The 17,300-nt window shown below is 43.5% G+C and overlaps 3 protein-coding genes across 5 annotated transcripts in view; 1 reads left to right on the forward strand and 2 right to left on the reverse strand.

The window, feature by feature from the left end:
- Window positions 1–90: 90 nt before the first annotated feature.
- Window positions 91–3,252, reverse strand: elac1 (elaC ribonuclease Z 1). Of its 3 annotated transcripts, XM_090236957.1 has the most exons (5): window positions 3,176–3,252; window positions 2,673–2,768; window positions 2,457–2,582; window positions 1,617–2,093; window positions 91–1,070 (listed from the first exon to the last, which is right to left on the reverse strand). In XM_090236957.1, exons 3-5 carry the CDS (start codon window positions 2,476–2,478, stop codon window positions 592–594), a joined length of 978 nt encoding a protein of 325 aa, XP_090093083.1. In that variant the 5' UTR covers window positions 2,479–2,582; window positions 2,673–2,768; window positions 3,176–3,252; the 3' UTR covers window positions 91–591. The 3 variants fall into 3 exon arrangements, 2 of the variants coding, with proteins under 2 accessions (XP_090093083.1, XP_021460890.3); XR_016496506.1 differs by lacking the exon at window positions 3,176–3,252 and adding an exon at window positions 1,337–1,431 and having other exon boundaries at window positions 2,457–2,765; XM_021605215.3 differs by lacking the exon at window positions 3,176–3,252 and having other exon boundaries at window positions 2,457–2,765.
- A 71-nt stretch (window positions 3,253–3,323) lies between these two features.
- On the forward strand, window positions 3,324–4,761 carry aptx (aprataxin; the record flags this gene model as incomplete). Its single annotated transcript, NM_001124462.1, is given in 1 exon segment — window positions 3,324–4,761. A coding segment is annotated over 1 exon segment (1,047 nt). The 5' UTR covers window positions 3,324–3,392.
- Window positions 4,762–4,997: 236 nt separating this feature from the next.
- me2 (malic enzyme 2, NAD(+)-dependent, mitochondrial) overlaps window positions 4,998–17,300 on the reverse strand; it is a 28,604-nt gene continuing 16,301 nt past the window's right edge. The window contains exons 2-15 of the mRNA XM_021605213.3: window positions 14,451–14,589; window positions 12,278–12,411; window positions 11,890–12,039; window positions 11,579–11,654; window positions 10,511–10,672; window positions 10,101–10,314; window positions 9,697–9,794; window positions 9,396–9,509; window positions 9,093–9,204; window positions 8,822–8,964; window positions 8,516–8,618; window positions 8,257–8,327; window positions 7,959–8,057; window positions 4,998–7,347 (exon numbers count right to left, since the gene is read on the reverse strand). Of these exons, the coding sequence (XP_021460888.1) occupies window positions 7,189–7,347; window positions 7,959–8,057; window positions 8,257–8,327; window positions 8,516–8,618; window positions 8,822–8,964; window positions 9,093–9,204; window positions 9,396–9,509; window positions 9,697–9,794; window positions 10,101–10,314; window positions 10,511–10,672; window positions 11,579–11,654; window positions 11,890–12,039; window positions 12,278–12,411; window positions 14,451–14,564 (1,749 nt within the window). The 5' untranslated portion in view covers window positions 14,565–14,589 and the 3' untranslated portion in view covers window positions 4,998–7,188. The remainder of the gene's footprint in view (window positions 7,348–7,958; window positions 8,058–8,256; window positions 8,328–8,515; window positions 8,619–8,821; window positions 8,965–9,092; window positions 9,205–9,395; window positions 9,510–9,696; window positions 9,795–10,100; window positions 10,315–10,510; window positions 10,673–11,578; window positions 11,655–11,889; window positions 12,040–12,277; window positions 12,412–14,450; window positions 14,590–17,300) is intronic.

Below are 17,300 nucleotides of genomic sequence, written 5' to 3' on the forward strand. Positions count from 1 at the left end.
ATGGGCAACAGTGGGTAGTAGCAGAGATTCAATCCCACCAAGAGAAAACTAGCCTGGTTTAAAGCTAGTAAAGCAGTTTGTTTCTGAATATTTTGAAGACTCAAATTACATTTATTTATCATTTTCATTGTGCATGTACCTTCTCGCTAGGTTGATTTCAATAATCTGGTCAAATTGAATACGTGCAATTCTGTTGTGTGAACCATAGAGTGATAGAGGCCTCTAGCGGCCAAAATACCATTTCGGCATGGACTGCGCCATTGAGAGTTTACACCGTTTTAATCTAGTGAACTAGGTGGGACTTCCAAATTTATTGGCTAAACCCTCCAGATGACCATGTTGGAGTCATGTCCAACCTGGTCATCAGGAGGTATCTGCCAATCATGAAGAAGAAAATTGACAACTTAAAAATGGAGATTGCCTTGAACCCTATCACAGAGTAAAATAAGGAGAAAGAGTCAATACTTTTTTTATACAGACAATTTACTAAATATTTCCCAGACACCAAGTCATTCATTCGATGCTTAATTCCCAACCTGCTCACTCTGGCTTTTGTTTACAGTATTTATCATAACTACCAAGTGTAAGGCCTCAGTGAAGCTTTATGAGGGGTATGGGTATCGTGAGAAAGTCCTCCGCCAGGGTCACCTCTATGCCTGTGCCCTGCAAAGCCTCCTCAGCTTGTCTCCTGAGCTCCACGACATCATCCTCATCACCCTCTTTGTGCTGGCTGGCCGGCTTATACCTCTGACTGAAATGGTAGAGCACCAGCATACGTGCACAACAGGCCTGTGCCACTGCAGCTGCCATACTAGGTGTGCTGTGCCCATGGTCCACTGCCTTCTCCCGATGCTCATCTGACAGGGTGGCCTCATGCACCAGGATGTCAGCTCTGTGACAGGCCCTCAGGGGTCCCTCCCCCAATAACGAGCTGCAATCCCCTAAAACACAAACTTTTCTCCCTGTAATGGCTTCCTCCAGCACCTCACTGGGCTTCACCACTTGTCCATTTTCCAATGTCACTGACTCACCAGCTTTCAGTCGCCCATAGAGTGGTCCAGGCTTCAAACCTGAGAGATAGACAAAAGGTTTTTCATTTATTTCAAAATTGAATGACCTTAAAATAGAAATTTGCACACTGCTATTGAGTGGGTTAGAGTGGTGGACTAGTAACCGAAAGGTTGCAAGTTCAAACCCCCGAGCTGACAAGGTCGTTCTGCCCCTGAACAGGCAAGTTAACCCACTGTTCCTAGGCCGTCATTGAAAATAAGAATTTGTTCTTAACTGACTTGCCTAGTAAAATATTGCCAATATCACTTTAGTTCATTAAGCTTACATGTTTTATCTGCCTCTCAGCCTTCACACACTGGCAAGAGCAGTGTGCAAGTTTTTCATTTTCTTTTTAGGTGGCATCGAGTTATTCTCACGCACCTGCAAAAACCAAAGTTAGAAATGTAAGTTATTTTAAAATGGAGTACTCTCAATTCAGTATGTCAAAAGATAGCTTTTGTTTAATGACATAACAATGGCTTGCCTATATAAAACAAATGGAATAATCAAGACAAATCCCAGAGATAGACATATAGATTATTATACCAGGTATATATTGTGATTACCAAGATCCTTCAGTAGTTCTGTGTTCAAACGCCCTGGCCAATCATGTTCTTGAACAGAGAACCCGAAGGAGGGTACCCGATGGAACAAACGGAACGCCTTCACAACAAAACGCTTCTCCTCCAGTATAACATAGCAGTCACTGTTGACATCCAGGGGGATTGTTCGGCCGGCGCGTTCTTGGGGATGGAGACGCCCAGAATCTGCTGTGACGTCAGGGCTTAGATGACCCTCTGTAGGACACTGGTCAGTGGTGGGCTCTAGCTCATGTACTGAATAGGGGAAGAGAAGCTGGGAGCTGGTGAGCTCTAATGCCACCCTCAGGAACTGCCTGAGACCCTGGGGACCATAGATATCCACACATGTTGGAGGCTGGGTGGGACAGGGGTTGAGGTTTAGGCTCACAGTGCACAGTAGCCCTGGTAGACCAAAGAGGTGATCACCATGCAGGTGAGAGATGAACACTTTGGTGATTCGGCCTGTAAGAAAAACGTAAATAAATATGAGTTGATCAATCTGAACACATCCTCATTTAATTAAGGCAGTGTTGTTGTTGAGACCACTGTCAAAACATACATGCATTTCTATCTTTGTCATCGTCAACGGTTACAGGCTGTAAAGTTTGTAACCTTTCATCAATGACGTGATAGCAAAGAGGGTGGGAAAGTAGCAAATCATGTTTTTGTTAATAGTGAAAAATAAATTGGCGATCTAGTGTTTTTTAAATAATTCTGTAAATAGTTATACATGGAATAAACCGTGAATTATATGGCCAGAACAACACGTTTGACATTGCTAAAGCTAACTAGCTAGCAACGACTAAAGAAAAGTGAACTACTCACTAGCCTTCAATTGACTCTTCATCAGTTGAGTTTGCGTCCCTTCTCCGCAGTCAAACAGCCAACACTCCCCTTCTGTTCTGAGTACGAGGGCAGAAGCGCCACGATGGGGGGAAGGATATGCCGACCCTGTCCCCAGAAAAGTTAGGTCCATGGTCATGTTGAAAAACAAACTATTTAAATGTCATTAAACGAACATTAAAACAGCAGTAGCATTACCACATAGTGTCCATTATATTGTCCAGATATGGTACAATGAAAATGACTTGAAAAATGGAAGGCAGTCGGGAGGAGGCAAGATCAGGTGGGACCACTCTAGCCAATGAGAGAGCAGATACGCGTGTGAACAACAGGCACAACGGTTCCCAAAGTCTGAATGGCATTATATATATATAATGATAATATAATAATATATATATATATATATATGATGAAAACCAACCAAAAAAAAAGCACATTTTTAGTTAAGTTTAAAATCACATTTTAAGAAGATACACTGTAGAAATAGGTGGGGCGTATGACTTTGTGGCTGTGGTAACTAGTAACGACCAGGCTCCGACATTAAATGCTTTTTCTCAAAGTTGCCGGGATGTCACGTGTCCGACTTATTTCAGTACAGTCGTAACAACCTAATCATTACGACACTTCTATTCCATAAACTACGCCACATGTAGTAAATAAGCCATTCCATGTTTTGTTAACCAAATTCGACACACCGCTACCTGCTGGAAAAGACAGATTTTGGGTCGTTATCTCTCTCTCGCTTCGCCTCTTCCTCTCCGCTTGTGCTTGCCAGAGAGGAAGTCGTCATCTTTGTGCGTGCTCGAAACAAAACCAGGCGCAAAACACTAGCGACGCTGACGCACCTTGCATTGGCTGAAGAGAGGAAAGCAGTTGTTGTTGTACTAAAGAAAATCGTAATTCGTTAGGAAGAGGATCATGTCTATTTGTTTGCTGATCAGCAAAAATGGAAGGCATAAACCGATTAATCTACCTCACCTACAGACAGTTGTCTTGGGTCGGAGTCCAGAAACAACGATAAAAGACAAAAAATGTTCCAGGGAGCAAGTTGAGCTCAAGGCTGACTGCAACAAAGGGTATATCAGTGTAAAACAACTGGGTGTCAACCCCACTAGTGTGGACTCTGAGGTGGTGGGTAAAGGCAACCAAGTGGAGATGAGATCTGGCCAGCAGCTGCACATGGTCAATGAGCTGTACCCTTATACTGTGTGCTTCAAAGAGGATCCATCCAACTCTCAGTCCAGTGTGGGCACCAAGAGGCCCTGTGGGCCTGCCTCAGAGGAGCGGGAGTTTCACAGAGAGCCCCCCGGGCATAAAGTACCAAGGAAAACAGAGGACTCCACTCAGTGCAAGCATGGAGGGTCCACCTCCACTAACACACGGCCTGAATCTCAAACAACAGAGAAAACAGAAACTTTAGGATATTGGAGCCAAGGATTGAAAGCCTCAATGCAAGACCCCAAAATGCAGGTCTACAAGGATGACAGAGTAGTTGTTATCATGGACAAGTACCCCAAGGCTCACTACCACTGGCTGGTCCTGCCCTGGGAGTCCATCCCCAGTCTGAAGACACTGCACAGGGGGCACTGTGATCTGTTGAGGCACATGAATCAGGTAGCAGACAGGATTGTACAACAGCAGTGCCCCGATGCTGGCCTGTTACACTTCCGCCAGGGCTACCACGCCATCCCCAGTATGAGCCATGTCCATCTACACGTGATCAGCCAGGACTTTGACTCCCCTTGGTTAAAGAACAAGAAACACTGGAATTCATTCACAACCGACTATTTCATAGAATCTCAAGAAGTCATCCAGATGCTGGAAAAGGATGGGAAGGTCACGGTAAAACAAGGGACAAATGAGTTGTTGAAACTACCTCTCTGCTGTCACGTGTGTGGCATGGCGCTGTCCACCATACCACAACTTAAGGAGCATCTGAAATCTCACCCCTATGGTAGATTGTGAAACCATGCAACAACAAAAAATAAGTTGGGGGTTATGATGCTCGTGAGGCAATTGTAGAAGAAAAAAATGTTTCTATGGAACCACACTGTCAATTGTATTGCTGCAAATGCTCATAATAGACATGTCTGTTCACAACCAATTGTCATTTACTTTAATACAGCTCAAAAACCTGTTTAAATAGTGTGCAGCAAGTATGTTTTTTTTTGTACAAATAAGTCTCGAGTGCGTCTGAATATAAAGCTTGGGGAACATTTGTTTATAGTTTTGTTATAGTTGCAAAAGTTTGTGACAAAAAATAAAATCTTAACTTGGCCTCAAAGTGGCACAGAAAATGGAAAATGTGTTTTTTATATACTGTTTTTAATCATATGTGAAAATCCTATTAGAAAAATTCTAATGTTTTGGGATCCAATGATTCTATTTGGGATCCAATATTGGTGTTGATGATCAGAGGGTCATAATGTAGACTTGCTTGGAATTAAATCCATTTTGGAGATGTTGTTCAATAGATACACAGAATAATAACTAATTCAAAAAGGACAAAGGGAGGGCGCAACAGCAAGTGTAAAACTAATTTTAATTCTGCACATGTAACAGCACACATAGGGGTCTCCAGGGGCGCTTTTGCCGCTTTGTGCGTTCATTCGCTAAGGCCATTCTGCGTAACAAAAATAAACTCCAGAAACACATACATGTATGCACACATCAAAGACATTGGAAGAGGAAGGACCATCAGGGATTCAACCATTCACTTTTACCACGGCACTTAAAAGTGAATGAATGAAAAGAAAACAAGACAAGAATACAGCACAGCAATTCTCTGAATGGGAGACCAACGTTACAGGCTTGGACAGGCTTGTGGGCCAACATAATCATTGAATGAGACCGACTGTCATTTAATGGTCCAATCTAAATTCAAGGGTGGAACATAGTACACTTGTGAATGACATCTCATCAAACTAGTTTGATCAACTACAACAAGAGAACTGTAAAACAGTACAATAGATATAATTAGCCCGTTGGATATGCATAAAAAATAATACGCCGATTTTAATATATTTTTTTCTTCAACTATTGTGTTCCTATACAATTCATTGTTCTTTGGCTACGTCTGCGGTGAGAAGTGAGGTGTGTATAAAATGGGAGTCATGTCGCTCACCTATGCAGATGGATAAAAAAAAAAGCCAGTCTACCATCCTTAACTAAACGGTCTCACAAATCTAGGACCTGTGTATCTTAACTTCAGCTGCCTTAAGCTGGTTTTCTATCCAGCTAATCTTTTTACTTATTTCCATTTTCTCAAAAAGTGAATGAACAGTTCTGTATATAAGATGTGGCTAAAACATAAAACCAGTAAAAAAAAAAATATTTAAAAAAAATGTATGTTTGTAAACCATATGCTGCCTATACAAAACTGACTGTGAAGAGCATTATAGTTAATGTAATGTATTTATGTTTTCTGACAATGGAGCTTACCTTAACATTGGTCATGTCTATTTGGATATGGTGCTTATTGCAGCATTCTTCTCTCTATACTGAAAATTAGCCCCATCCCCTGATATGTGTATGGCCATGGAATATGGCTGGTTCCCCTCAATGCCTGGTCTTTACTCTGGGAGAAACTCATGGTGATATTATCTTGGGTATATTCATTGGTCTTTTGCTAAATGTTTTGCAATGGAAACTGTTTACTCTAGGTACCAAACAGAAGTAAACCAAGCAAACTGAAAATTTGTCCAATAGAAACACATTTTCATTGCAAAATGTTTTCAGTTTGGACTGAACCTTTTCCATTGCAAAACGTTTTGCAATAGACAAAACTTTTTACAAAGGAATCCGACTAATGAATACACCCCCAGGATTCATGACACAAACATATTGATCTACTTCATAACTGTCACCGTCCATCTTCAAGTTAAATATCATCAGAGCTAGGAGACATTTCACACCCACATGCGAACATACTCTCTACAAAACATCCAGGCTCTGTCAACTGTCTAACAAGTGCATAATTACAGTCTTAAGTCACTCTGAATAAGAACGTTTACTTTCCTTATTGACCCCAACCCTGAATTTAGCAGACCAAATTCCATTTCAAAATGTCCCTCATTGAAAAGCATTCCAAGAGAATTGGAATTTCAGTGCACTTCCTGAATTGTCTGGAATTAAAACAGAATTGACCCCAACCCTAGCTAAATGACTAGAATGTCAATAACACAATATACATACACTGTATATTATTTCTTATGGGGATATGGACAACAACAACAAAAAAATAAACAAAAAAAGCCTTTAAACTATTACTGAGTTTTACTTATATTTTTTGCATAACTGTTTCATGAACTAATTCAAGGCAAGGTCTTTAGAGCTTGGAGTGATATTATATGTTGGAATCCTTCTGTTTAACTAGCAGCATGTTGACTAACAATAACCCCACTTCTGGAGGGTTTTCATGTGGAAACTGAACAAGGAAAATCAGGGCCTGTGTTAAACATAACTAGGGGGGGGGGTTATTTGGTTAGAAAAAAAAAAAAACTCCAGGCCACTCATGAATGACAAAAACTGGATATACATTTTTCTGGCCCGCCAATTGATTTTGACAAACAAATCAGTCAAATATCTGCCCTAGGATTAAACAACTATCCTAATTTCACTGTCCTCCCCACCTCCCAGTTTTACCATTCCCTCTTTAACGCCCGCCCACCTATCCTACCGTGATTTGTTGCCCCCTTTCCACACCCAAAACTCTCTAATGATCAGGTGCTGGGTTCATCCCTTTCCACTCATAGATGTCAGGGAGAAATGAGTCGTAGTTGATGTCCCATACAGTTGACCTGACAAAGGTGTCCTTGTCCTTGGGCTCTGGGTACCGGAAGGCCATGTTGTTGGCGTACACAAACCGGACCACCTGCAGGGGGCGACAGTGAGATGCAGAGTACATTTAAAGGCACATCTTTGCCACAGAAAGAACAATGACTCAGATATTTCACTGGACTTATAAATGTGAAGCATCCGCTTGGTGTTTCCACTCACTACCAAATATGGTGGTGAGAGGAAGACCCAGTGGTTGGCAGTGGGAGAAGATTGAACGAGATATATTTTGGCCGACATTATGCAAATATTATCATTAATAACATATCTGATCTCAGTACAATTTTCTGTTCCCAAAACAAGAATTAGTTTTGAACAGTGGACAAAGTTTTGTAGTCTTTACCCTTTGCCGAAATGTAAAAAAAAGTGCGTTGTTTAGAAGGAGTGCAAAGGCGGATTGAGTTATTGAGCAGATAATGGAGGCACATACTTGCCTTCATTATCTTCTCAAATGTGCCCTCTGACACTATCAGACCAAAGGCAGGGCGGTACTCTTTACATCATCCTCAGTATATTTTGTTTATGACGAAGCCACCGATTTCATCATAATCAAAGGACTTTTACTTTTGCTTTTTCAAATTATGAATTTATCTCCCTCAAAATGTATTTGACAGACAAGAAGCGAGATGTAGAGTGTCTGATCCTGACCTTGACTGCCATCTGGACAGAGACCTCTCGGATGTTGGACAGTGGCGGGTACAGCCTCCCCTCCGCCAGCTCCTCATCAGTCAACTGGTCTGCCAGGGTCTGACAGAATGACAAAAAAACACTCATCATTTGCATATCATTTGCATAACAATTTTCTCTGTGAACAAAATACTAAAATGTGTAAAATATCTCTTTAAGCGCCTGTCTTTTTGTCAAATAGTGTGTAAACACAGGGGAGCTGAACGGAGAGAGACATGTCGAGAGCTCTGAAAGAGTGAAATGCAGCTTTATTTCTGACCTTGGCAGCCTCCAGGAAGACCGTGTCACTGATGTGTCTCACGCCACTGAGGATCACAGCCAGGGCTACACCTGCAGCCAGACAAAGCAGACACACTGCACTTTACCCCTTTTTCAACAGTTGACACAAGTCTCACAATACACTTATGTGGCGCACCTATGCGTATCCATTTTCCCATGGCTGTTTTGACGAGAGAAGGCTCACTGAGATTTTCTTTGTAAATACAGATGAGAAAACGTGATAATCTAATGATTCTAACCTGGGAATATGTAAGCATTATTCCCTTGTCCAGGTGTGAAAACACGTCCATCAGCCAGAGTCACCGTGTCAAACGGACTTCCACTGGCAAACAGGCATCGGCCCTGAATATCAAACCACATACAGAGAGAGAAGCCATGGTGACTGTGGGTCAGTGTGCGTGTCTGGGCCTACACACTATCAAAACATGAGGAGGAGGCCTGCGTTCCAAATGATGCTTGATTCCCTACATAGTGCAGTACGTCTGTAGTGCATTATGTAGGGAACAGGGAGTCATTTAGAACGACATGGGTGAATTGATACATACATCTGTGAGGGTATAGGCATCTTCAGCCGTGCACTCTGCCTTGGTGGTGGGGTTGCTCAAGGCGAATATAATTGGTCGTTTATTTAGGGTGCCCATCTTTTTGAGGACGTCGTGGGTAAAGAGGCGTCCAGCCCCGGACACACCTGCGCACAGGCAACAAGTTAGGGTTACCAGGGTTTCATAAAGCACGGACAACAAGAGTTACACTGATTTTAATTATACAATGTATTATTACTATTATAAAGATGAGAATGGAGAATTTGGATCTTACCGATAATGGCTGTTGGTTGGATGACGTTGACTGCATCTAAGAAGCTCTGCACATCTCCGGGACTTTCATGCACAAAAGCCTCCTGGTTGCTATCTGTCTCCTGCGATCGGCCCTACAGCAAGTCACAGGAAAAAACACTGAATTTAAATTACATTTCTTGATACAAATTCAAAATGACCGAATTCAGATTCCATTTCTGTTGGCTCTAATGTTAGTCCATACACAGCGTTTTCGTTCCGCCACACAGACAGTTACAAAGGAGAAGTGAAAGACAACGTGTCTGTGTTTGGACTGGACCACAACCTTGACCAGTAGACCGTCCTTGTCAAACATCCAGATCTTTTTCCTGGCTTCGTCCTGGGTTAAACCCTTCTCCACCATCGACATGGTAATCAGGTTGGCGATACCCAGGGCAGCCTGAAGAAACAACACACAATGATTTATTATTCAGCGGACAAAAAATACGACACTTCTTATTATGATTTAGTGAGCACAGTGTTAACCATTTGGTATATACATTTAGTACCTACTACATTATGTCAGGTAACGGTATTGCTGTATGCAGACACTGAAATCTGGTAATACAAGTAGGAGAATGGCCTACCTCCCCTGCTCCGCAGAACAGAATCCTATGTTCAGTGATGGGTTTTCCAATGGCCCTCTGAGCTGCCAACAGCCCTGCCAGGGCAACCGCTGCAGTTCCTGAACACCACAACACACGCTGTAAATGCACAGCTATTCACCAGACCTGGGTTCAAATACTATTTGAACTCTTTCAAATACTTGTAGCATTTGCTCAAGTCTGCCTGGAGTGCCAGACGGGCGGGGTTTGCATTCGTGAGAATATTATATTTGTTACACTGCGCCAGGCTCAATCAATCACATAGTAAAGTATTTAAAATGATTTCAAATAGTACTTGAACCCAGGTCTGTTATTCATCTAGCTGTACATACTCACTACAACACACTCCATTTGGCATACTATATTTACATGGTGTGAATACAGACCTTGGATGTCATCGTTAAAAGTGCAGTACTTCTCGCGGTATTTCCTCATCAAGCGGAATGCATTGTGATTCCCAAAGTCTTCAAACTGGATCAGGGTGTCCTGGCCGTACTTGTCCACCACAGCCTCCATAAACTCATCGATCAGGTCATCGTAGAGCTGGGAACGATCCCGCTTCTGGTACAAACCCATGTAGAATGGGTCCTTCAGAAGGGTCTGGAATAAGGAGACTGGTTATAGATATGATACAGTACATAAGATAGCTAACAGCCTTTTGTATATATAACATGACAACCAATTTGCATATTGGGAGCTCCTTAGTTCATCTTTGTTGTCAACTAATTGTACTGAGATGTTTTCATTTAGATGCGCATTTCAATAAAGCTTGATTTGATTCGTTTCTTTTACTTGCCTCGTTGTCAGTTCCCACGTCGATGACCACAGGAAGGCACCTCTCAGGCCTGATACCAGCGCAGGCGGTGTACAGGCACAGTTTCCCCACAGGGATGCCCATCCCAAACACCCCCAGGTCCCCCAAGCCCAGGATACGCTCTCCATCTGTCACCACGACCGCCTGGACAACAGGTAGGGGTTCTATTCATTAAGCACCAAACGAAGCTGAAACAGACACGGGTGGGACTACCTGAACTTCCCCTAATGAATGCCACACCGCGAGGGGCTGTCAGAGAGCGAGGGGCTGTCAGAGAGTGAGGGGCTGTCAGAGAGCGAGGCAGGGGCTGTCAGAGAGTGAAGGGCTGTCAGAGAGCGAGGCAGGGGCTGTCACGAGAGCGAGGGGGGGCTGTCAGAGAGTGAGGGGAGGCTGTCAGAGAGCGAGGGGAGGCTGTCAGAGAGCGAGGGGGGGACTGTCAGAGAGTGAGGGGGGGCTGTCAGAGAGAAAGGGGAGGCTGTCAGAGAGCGAGGGGGGGCTGTCAGAGAGCGAGGGGGGCTGTCAGAGAGCGAGGGGAGGCTGTCAGAGGGCGAGGGGAGGCTGTCAGAGGGTGAGGGGAGGCTGTCAGAGGGCGAGGGGGGGGCTGTCAGAGAGCGAGGGGGGGCTGTCAGAGAGCGAGGGGGGGCTGTCAGAGAGCGAGGGGGGGGCTGTCAGAGAGCAAGGGGGGGCTGTCAGAGAGCGAGGGGAGGCTGTCAGAGAGCGAGGGGAGGCTGTCAGAAAGCGAGGGAGGGGCTGTCAGAGAGCGAGGTGCTGTCAGAGAGCGAGGCAGGGGCTGTCACGAGAGCGAGGGGGGGCTGTCAGAGAGCGAGGGGAGAAAGGGGGGGCTGTGGGAGAGCGAGGGGAGGCTGTCAGAGAGCGAAGGGAAGGGGGGCTGTCAGAGAGCGAGGGGAGGGGCTGTCAGAGAGCGAGGGGAGGGGCTGTCAGAGAGCGAGGGGGGGCTGTCAGAGAGCGAGGGACTGTCACTTCATTACACAGCAAGGCCATATCAACATAAAGACAATGTTTTCAATATGGTGCTGGAACTCAGCTTACCGCCACATTGGTCTCTGGCCAGTTGTCCAATATGGAGCGAATATGGCCTCGATCCAAGATGGATATGAACAGGCCCCTGTGGGTAAAGGAATAGAGTCCTCAGACAGTTAACTCCCTCCCCTTTGTCTGATAGGAAATCTGACATTTTAACAATCCAATCGTTTTTAGCCATCTAAACAGATTTTAGCAATCTAATCAAAGCCCATATCTATAGTAATCTGAGAGGTTGTTTATTCTTACGAAAGAGCAGAGGGCCCTGCTTTTAAAACATGTTTTAAAAAATAAAATAATAATCAAGACCCAGCTCTTACTTGGGCCTCCTGAAGATGTGTCCGTACTGCGTACAGGCCAGGCCCACAGTGGGAGTGTAAACGATAGGCATCAGCTCCTCAATGTCTTCCATCAGCACGCGGTAGAAGAGTTTCTCGTTCCTCTCCTGGATCCCCATCAGGTAAATGTACCTGGGAAGAGTTTTGGTCGTGGTTTACAGACGCCTTGGTTTTATGTCAAGTTGTTATGTGATTAAGTTCATTACTTTTAGTGTAGCAATAAGAAATTAACTCCTGCAGTCTCAGACGCTGTAATGCATGAAAATATTATTTGGCTTAGGTTGACATTTGTTGCCGCTCACAGCCCAGGTCCCAAATGGCACCCTGTTCCGTATATAGTGCACTACTTTTGACCCGAGCCCGTTCTCACTTCTCCAGTGGCTCTGTCATCTTCTTCAGGTTCCTCTGGAAACGCATGGCCTGGATGTCCTGGGACTCTATCTTGGGGGGCAGAAGACCCTGAAGACCCAGGATCTGCCTCTCCTGCAGTGAGAAGGCCATGCCCTGGACGAATGGAAATAAACCAAAGAGAATGAGGGAGACATAAATGTTCTTTCAATAAAAAAAATTGTAGCTGTTGCACTGTTGAGAGGAGAATTAATAATTTCATTGTTAAGGTTAAAGGTTAAATGCTCATAATGCTCATAATGTGCTTGAAAGCCATTATGAATGTATGTTGGGACGAGGTGGTTTTGAGTACGGGCTCATTCATGTTCATTATGCCAATTGGAGGCTTGGCGGAGGAGGGTGGGTGCGTGTTGACTGGCTAGACCTCAAGTGAAACATGAGCCAGAACAGACCCACATGGAAACCATAACCTTCTCCAGAAAGGCCGGGGGGGACAGAAGGGGATAGGAGAACAAGCTCCAGTAGTACTGTTGGTAGCATAGCAGTATTATAATGCACAGGGTAGCATAGCAGTATTATAATGTACAGGGTAGTATAGCAGTATTATAATGTACAGGGTAGTATAGCAGTATTATAATGTACAGGGTAGCATATAGGGCTGGGTGGTATACCGTTTTTTACGATATAACGGTATTGATGCACGGACCGGTTTGGGTTTTTACTTTACCTTCTATACCGGTATTTGAATGTTTGGTTTGTTAAATGTGATACGCAGTGTGTAACGTCCATTTTGAGTTTACTTCGCTACTTCAGTCATCTGTCTCGATGCCGCTTTCCACAGACCTAGCCACGCCCCTTGTCACTCAAGGAGCGCATTTGATGTTCCTCAACCACGAGACACTTGCGTTCAGTCTGCATGGTCAATGCAGCATATGCAACACTGTTGATGACAACGAAGCAGTTGTCACTTTGCTTCTAAATATAAATCTACTAGCATTCTATAACTACACTATTAGCTTGGGTTTCTTACATCTGTAAACAGCTAGTTTGTCTTTTCTTAGCAAGTTGTTCCTAAATCTTGTTAGCCGCAAAATGCTAATCGCTTGCTAGCTAGCTAATAAATGAGTAAGAGCAAGCGTAATTAGCTATACAGCCTGATAATACCAAAGGTTGTGTAGACCTACATCAGCATGATGTTTGTGCAACAGTGTCTTCAAAATTAAAGAGTTAAACGCAAAGCAAGAATATGTTAGCTAGAAAACATTCAATGTAGCCAAAGATTATAGGGTCCCTAGGAAACACCTATCAACACATTAGTTCCTACCCTGTCACAATAACTCCTCCCTGGCATTTTCATTCGTTGTCATGTCAAACAACACTGTATTGAAGGTGCCCATTATTATATTCTAACTATATAATTAGAATAGACATTCTATTCCCATGATTCCAACAGGGGTGGCAGGTAGCCTAATGGTTGGAGTGACTGACTAATGGTTGGAGTGACTGACTTGCCTAGTTAAATAAAGGATCAACAAAAAAAGTCAAATTGCAACATTGGGTTAAAAATAAGGCCCAGATTACTTTCCCATATTGTGCAGCCCTACATGGCAGTGCGGAAATGATCTCAAATGCAGATATTGATGAAAACTATTTATTTTTTTGGTTGAAGTTGAATTGAACAGTATAAAACAATCCGAATGGAGCAAGACCCATTGCGATCACTTAGAATGTATGTTTTGCCACCCTAGGGTCAAGCACTACTCAAAAAAACACATTTAGAACTTCTATTATTAAAAAAACATAAAATACCGTCAAATACCATCATACCATATTTTTGAAAATAAATACGATGATATAATATTTTGCCCATATCGCCCAGCCCTAGTAGCATAGCAGTATTATAGTGTATAGGGTAGCATATCAGTATTATAATGTGCAGGGTAGAATAGCAATATTATAATGTACAGGCTAGCATAGCAGTATTGTAATGTACCAGGTAGCATAGCAGTATTGAAATATAGAGGGTAGCATAGCAATATTATAATGTACACACACACACACACACACACACACACACACACACACACACACACACACACACACACACACACACACACACACACACACACACACACACACACACACACACACACACACGTTGTACGAGGATGGTGTTAGTGCCCTCTGGCACTTACCTTGTTGGTGCGAGGGTTCAACATGAGAGGCTTGCCCTTCTCTTTGGTGTGTGTCCAGCGGCAGGCGCTCACACAGGGCCGCAGCATCAGTGATGCCCTCAGTCTAGACAACATGGTGCACAGCAGTTGTTCTCAGGTCCTGGAGGGGAGATGACAACAGCAGTGGCTATCAGGCTGACAACAGCAATGGCTATCAGGTATACCTAGTCAGTTGCTCAACTGAATTTAAATAAACCGAAATGTATCTTCCGCATTTAACCCAACCCCTCTGAATCAGAGGTGCAGGCGGGGGGGGGGGGGGGGGGGGGGGGGGGGGGGGGGGGGGGAGCTGCCGTAATCAACCTCCACATCATCAGCGCTGAGGGAGCAGTTGTTGTCGGGGGGAGGTCAAAAGAACAGCAGATTTCCACCTTGCCGGCTCGGGAATTTGAACCAGCACCTTTTCGGTTACTGGCACTAACACTCTTATCTGATAGGCTACATGCCGCCCTATAGCCCGACCAATATGGGATGTTTCTGTATGGATAGTGCTTAAAACAGCCTTACAAGGATACTCAGAAAGCTGATTTCTTACATTTTAGGAAAGAACATTAACCTAAGCACCACATAGAATTTAGGGTCATATTTTTTCTAATAAAACAATGGCCAGTTTGGGTCGCAGTTGCACATATTTTTAGAAAATAGACTAAGTCTGAACCACAAATTCATTGTGTTTTTTTTTTCAATATGGCCCGTGCGCTGATTGAGTTTGACACCCCTGGGCTATAGCATATCTATTTATGTAGCTAGCTATTTATTTAGCAAGCTAAGAAGAAAAAAAAGAGCCTGGGAGGAGGTCATGTCATTGGAGGAGTGGGTGAGTGAACAACTTCCTACAGTCATATACATTGTTTTTGTGGATATTTTGGTGGCTATTATCCACAGTTAGCATATCTCTTAGTTGTCAATCAAATGTATTTGGCATGGAACACATAGGCAGGACTTTTTGCCTTTTGGCGACTGTTCTAAAGTCACGCTGTTGCTACTGCCTGTAAATACACAGGCCAGTTCAAAGTGAGTGATGGGAGGCCTGTGTGGAAAATTGCTCATTTGAATATACAGTGCATTCGGGAAAATATTCAGACCGCTTGACTTTTTCCACATTTTGTTATATGTTACAGCCTTATTCTAAAATGGATTAAATTGTTATTTTCCCTCATGAATCTACACACAATACCCCATAATGACAAAGCGAAAACAGATTTTTAGACATTTTTGCAAATGTATTAATAATGAAAAAACAGAAATACCTTATTTACATAAAGTATTCAGACCCTTTGTTATGAGAATCGAAATTGAGCTCAAGTGCATCCTGTTTCCATTGATCATCTTTGAGATGTTTCTACAACTTGATTGGAGTAAATTCAATTGATTGGATATGATTTGAAAAGGCACACACCTGTCTATGTAAGGTCCCACAGTTGACAGTGCATGTCTGAGCAAAAACCAAGCCATGAAGTTGAAGGAATTGTCCGTAGAGATCTGAGACAGGATTATGTCGAGGCGCAGATCTGGGTAAGGGTACCAAAACAGTTCTGAATGAAGGTCTCCAAGACCACAGTGGCCTCCATCATTCTTAAATGGAAGAAATTTGTAATCACCAAGACTCTTCAGAGTTCCTCTGTGACAATGGGAGAACCTTCCAGAAGGACAACCATCTCTGCAGCACTCCACCAATTAGGCCTTTATCGTAGAGTGGCCAAACAGAAGCTACTGCTCAGTAAAAAGGCATATGACAGCCCACTTGGAGTTTGCCAAAAGGAACCTAAAGGACTCTCAGAACATGAGAAGCAAGATTCTCTGGTCTGATGAAACCAAGATTGAACTCTTTGGCCTGAATGCCAAGCATCACGTCGGGACGAAACCTGGCACCATCCCTATGGTTAAGCATGGTGGTGGCAGCATCATGCTGTGGGGATTGTTTTCAGCGGCATTGACTGGGAGACTAGTCAGGATCGAGGGAAAGATGAACAGAGCAAAGGACAGAGGGATCCTTGATGAAGAGCGTTCAGGATCTCAGACTGGGGCCAAGGTTCACCTTCCAACATGACAGCGACCCTAAGCACACAGCGAGACTAAGCCAACACAATGCAGGAGTGGCTCGAGACAAGCCTCTGAATGTCCCTTGAGTGGCCTGCCAGAACCCGGACTTGAATCCGATCGAACATCTCTGGAGAGACCTGAAAATAGCTGTGCAGCGACGCTCCCCATCCAACCTGACAGAGCTTGAGAGGATCTGCAGAGAAGAATGGGAGAAACTCCCCAAATACAGGTATGCCAAGCTTATAGCATCATACCCAAAAAGACTCAAGGCTGTAATCGCTGCCAAAGGTTCTTCAACAAAGTACTGAGTAAAGGGTCTGAATACTTATGTAAATGTGATATTTCGGTTTTGTATTTTTAGTACATTTGCAAAAAAATCTAAAATCCAATTTTTGCTTTGTCATTATGGGGTATTGTAAGTAGATTGTTTTCCCCCCTCATCAATATAATAAATTTTTGAATAAGGCTGTAACGTAACAAAACTTGGAAAAAGTCAAGGGGTCTGAATACTTTCCGAATGCACTGTAGGCCTACTGTGGCTCTGATTGGCTATGGTGCACTGGTCTGCGTAGACTCTGGTCCTGGACAAGACAGATGTTTTTATTAATCGCAGTGTTTAATTGTCCAAATGCACGGCCAGTTTCCCACTCTATATTGCTGTGGAATTTTCACAAATGCTTTATGCTAAGTCATTCCCAAACATTCTATGAGTTTATGAAAACTAAGTGCTTGGGTGTGTATGAACAGATTTTAATAAGATTTCATGTT

The sequence above is a fragment of the Oncorhynchus mykiss genome, chromosome 6, assembly GCF_057628025.1.
Source record: "Oncorhynchus mykiss isolate SJ-2025 chromosome 6, ASM5762802v1, whole genome shotgun sequence".
Lineage (NCBI taxonomy): Eukaryota > Metazoa > Chordata > Actinopteri > Salmoniformes > Salmonidae > Oncorhynchus > Oncorhynchus mykiss.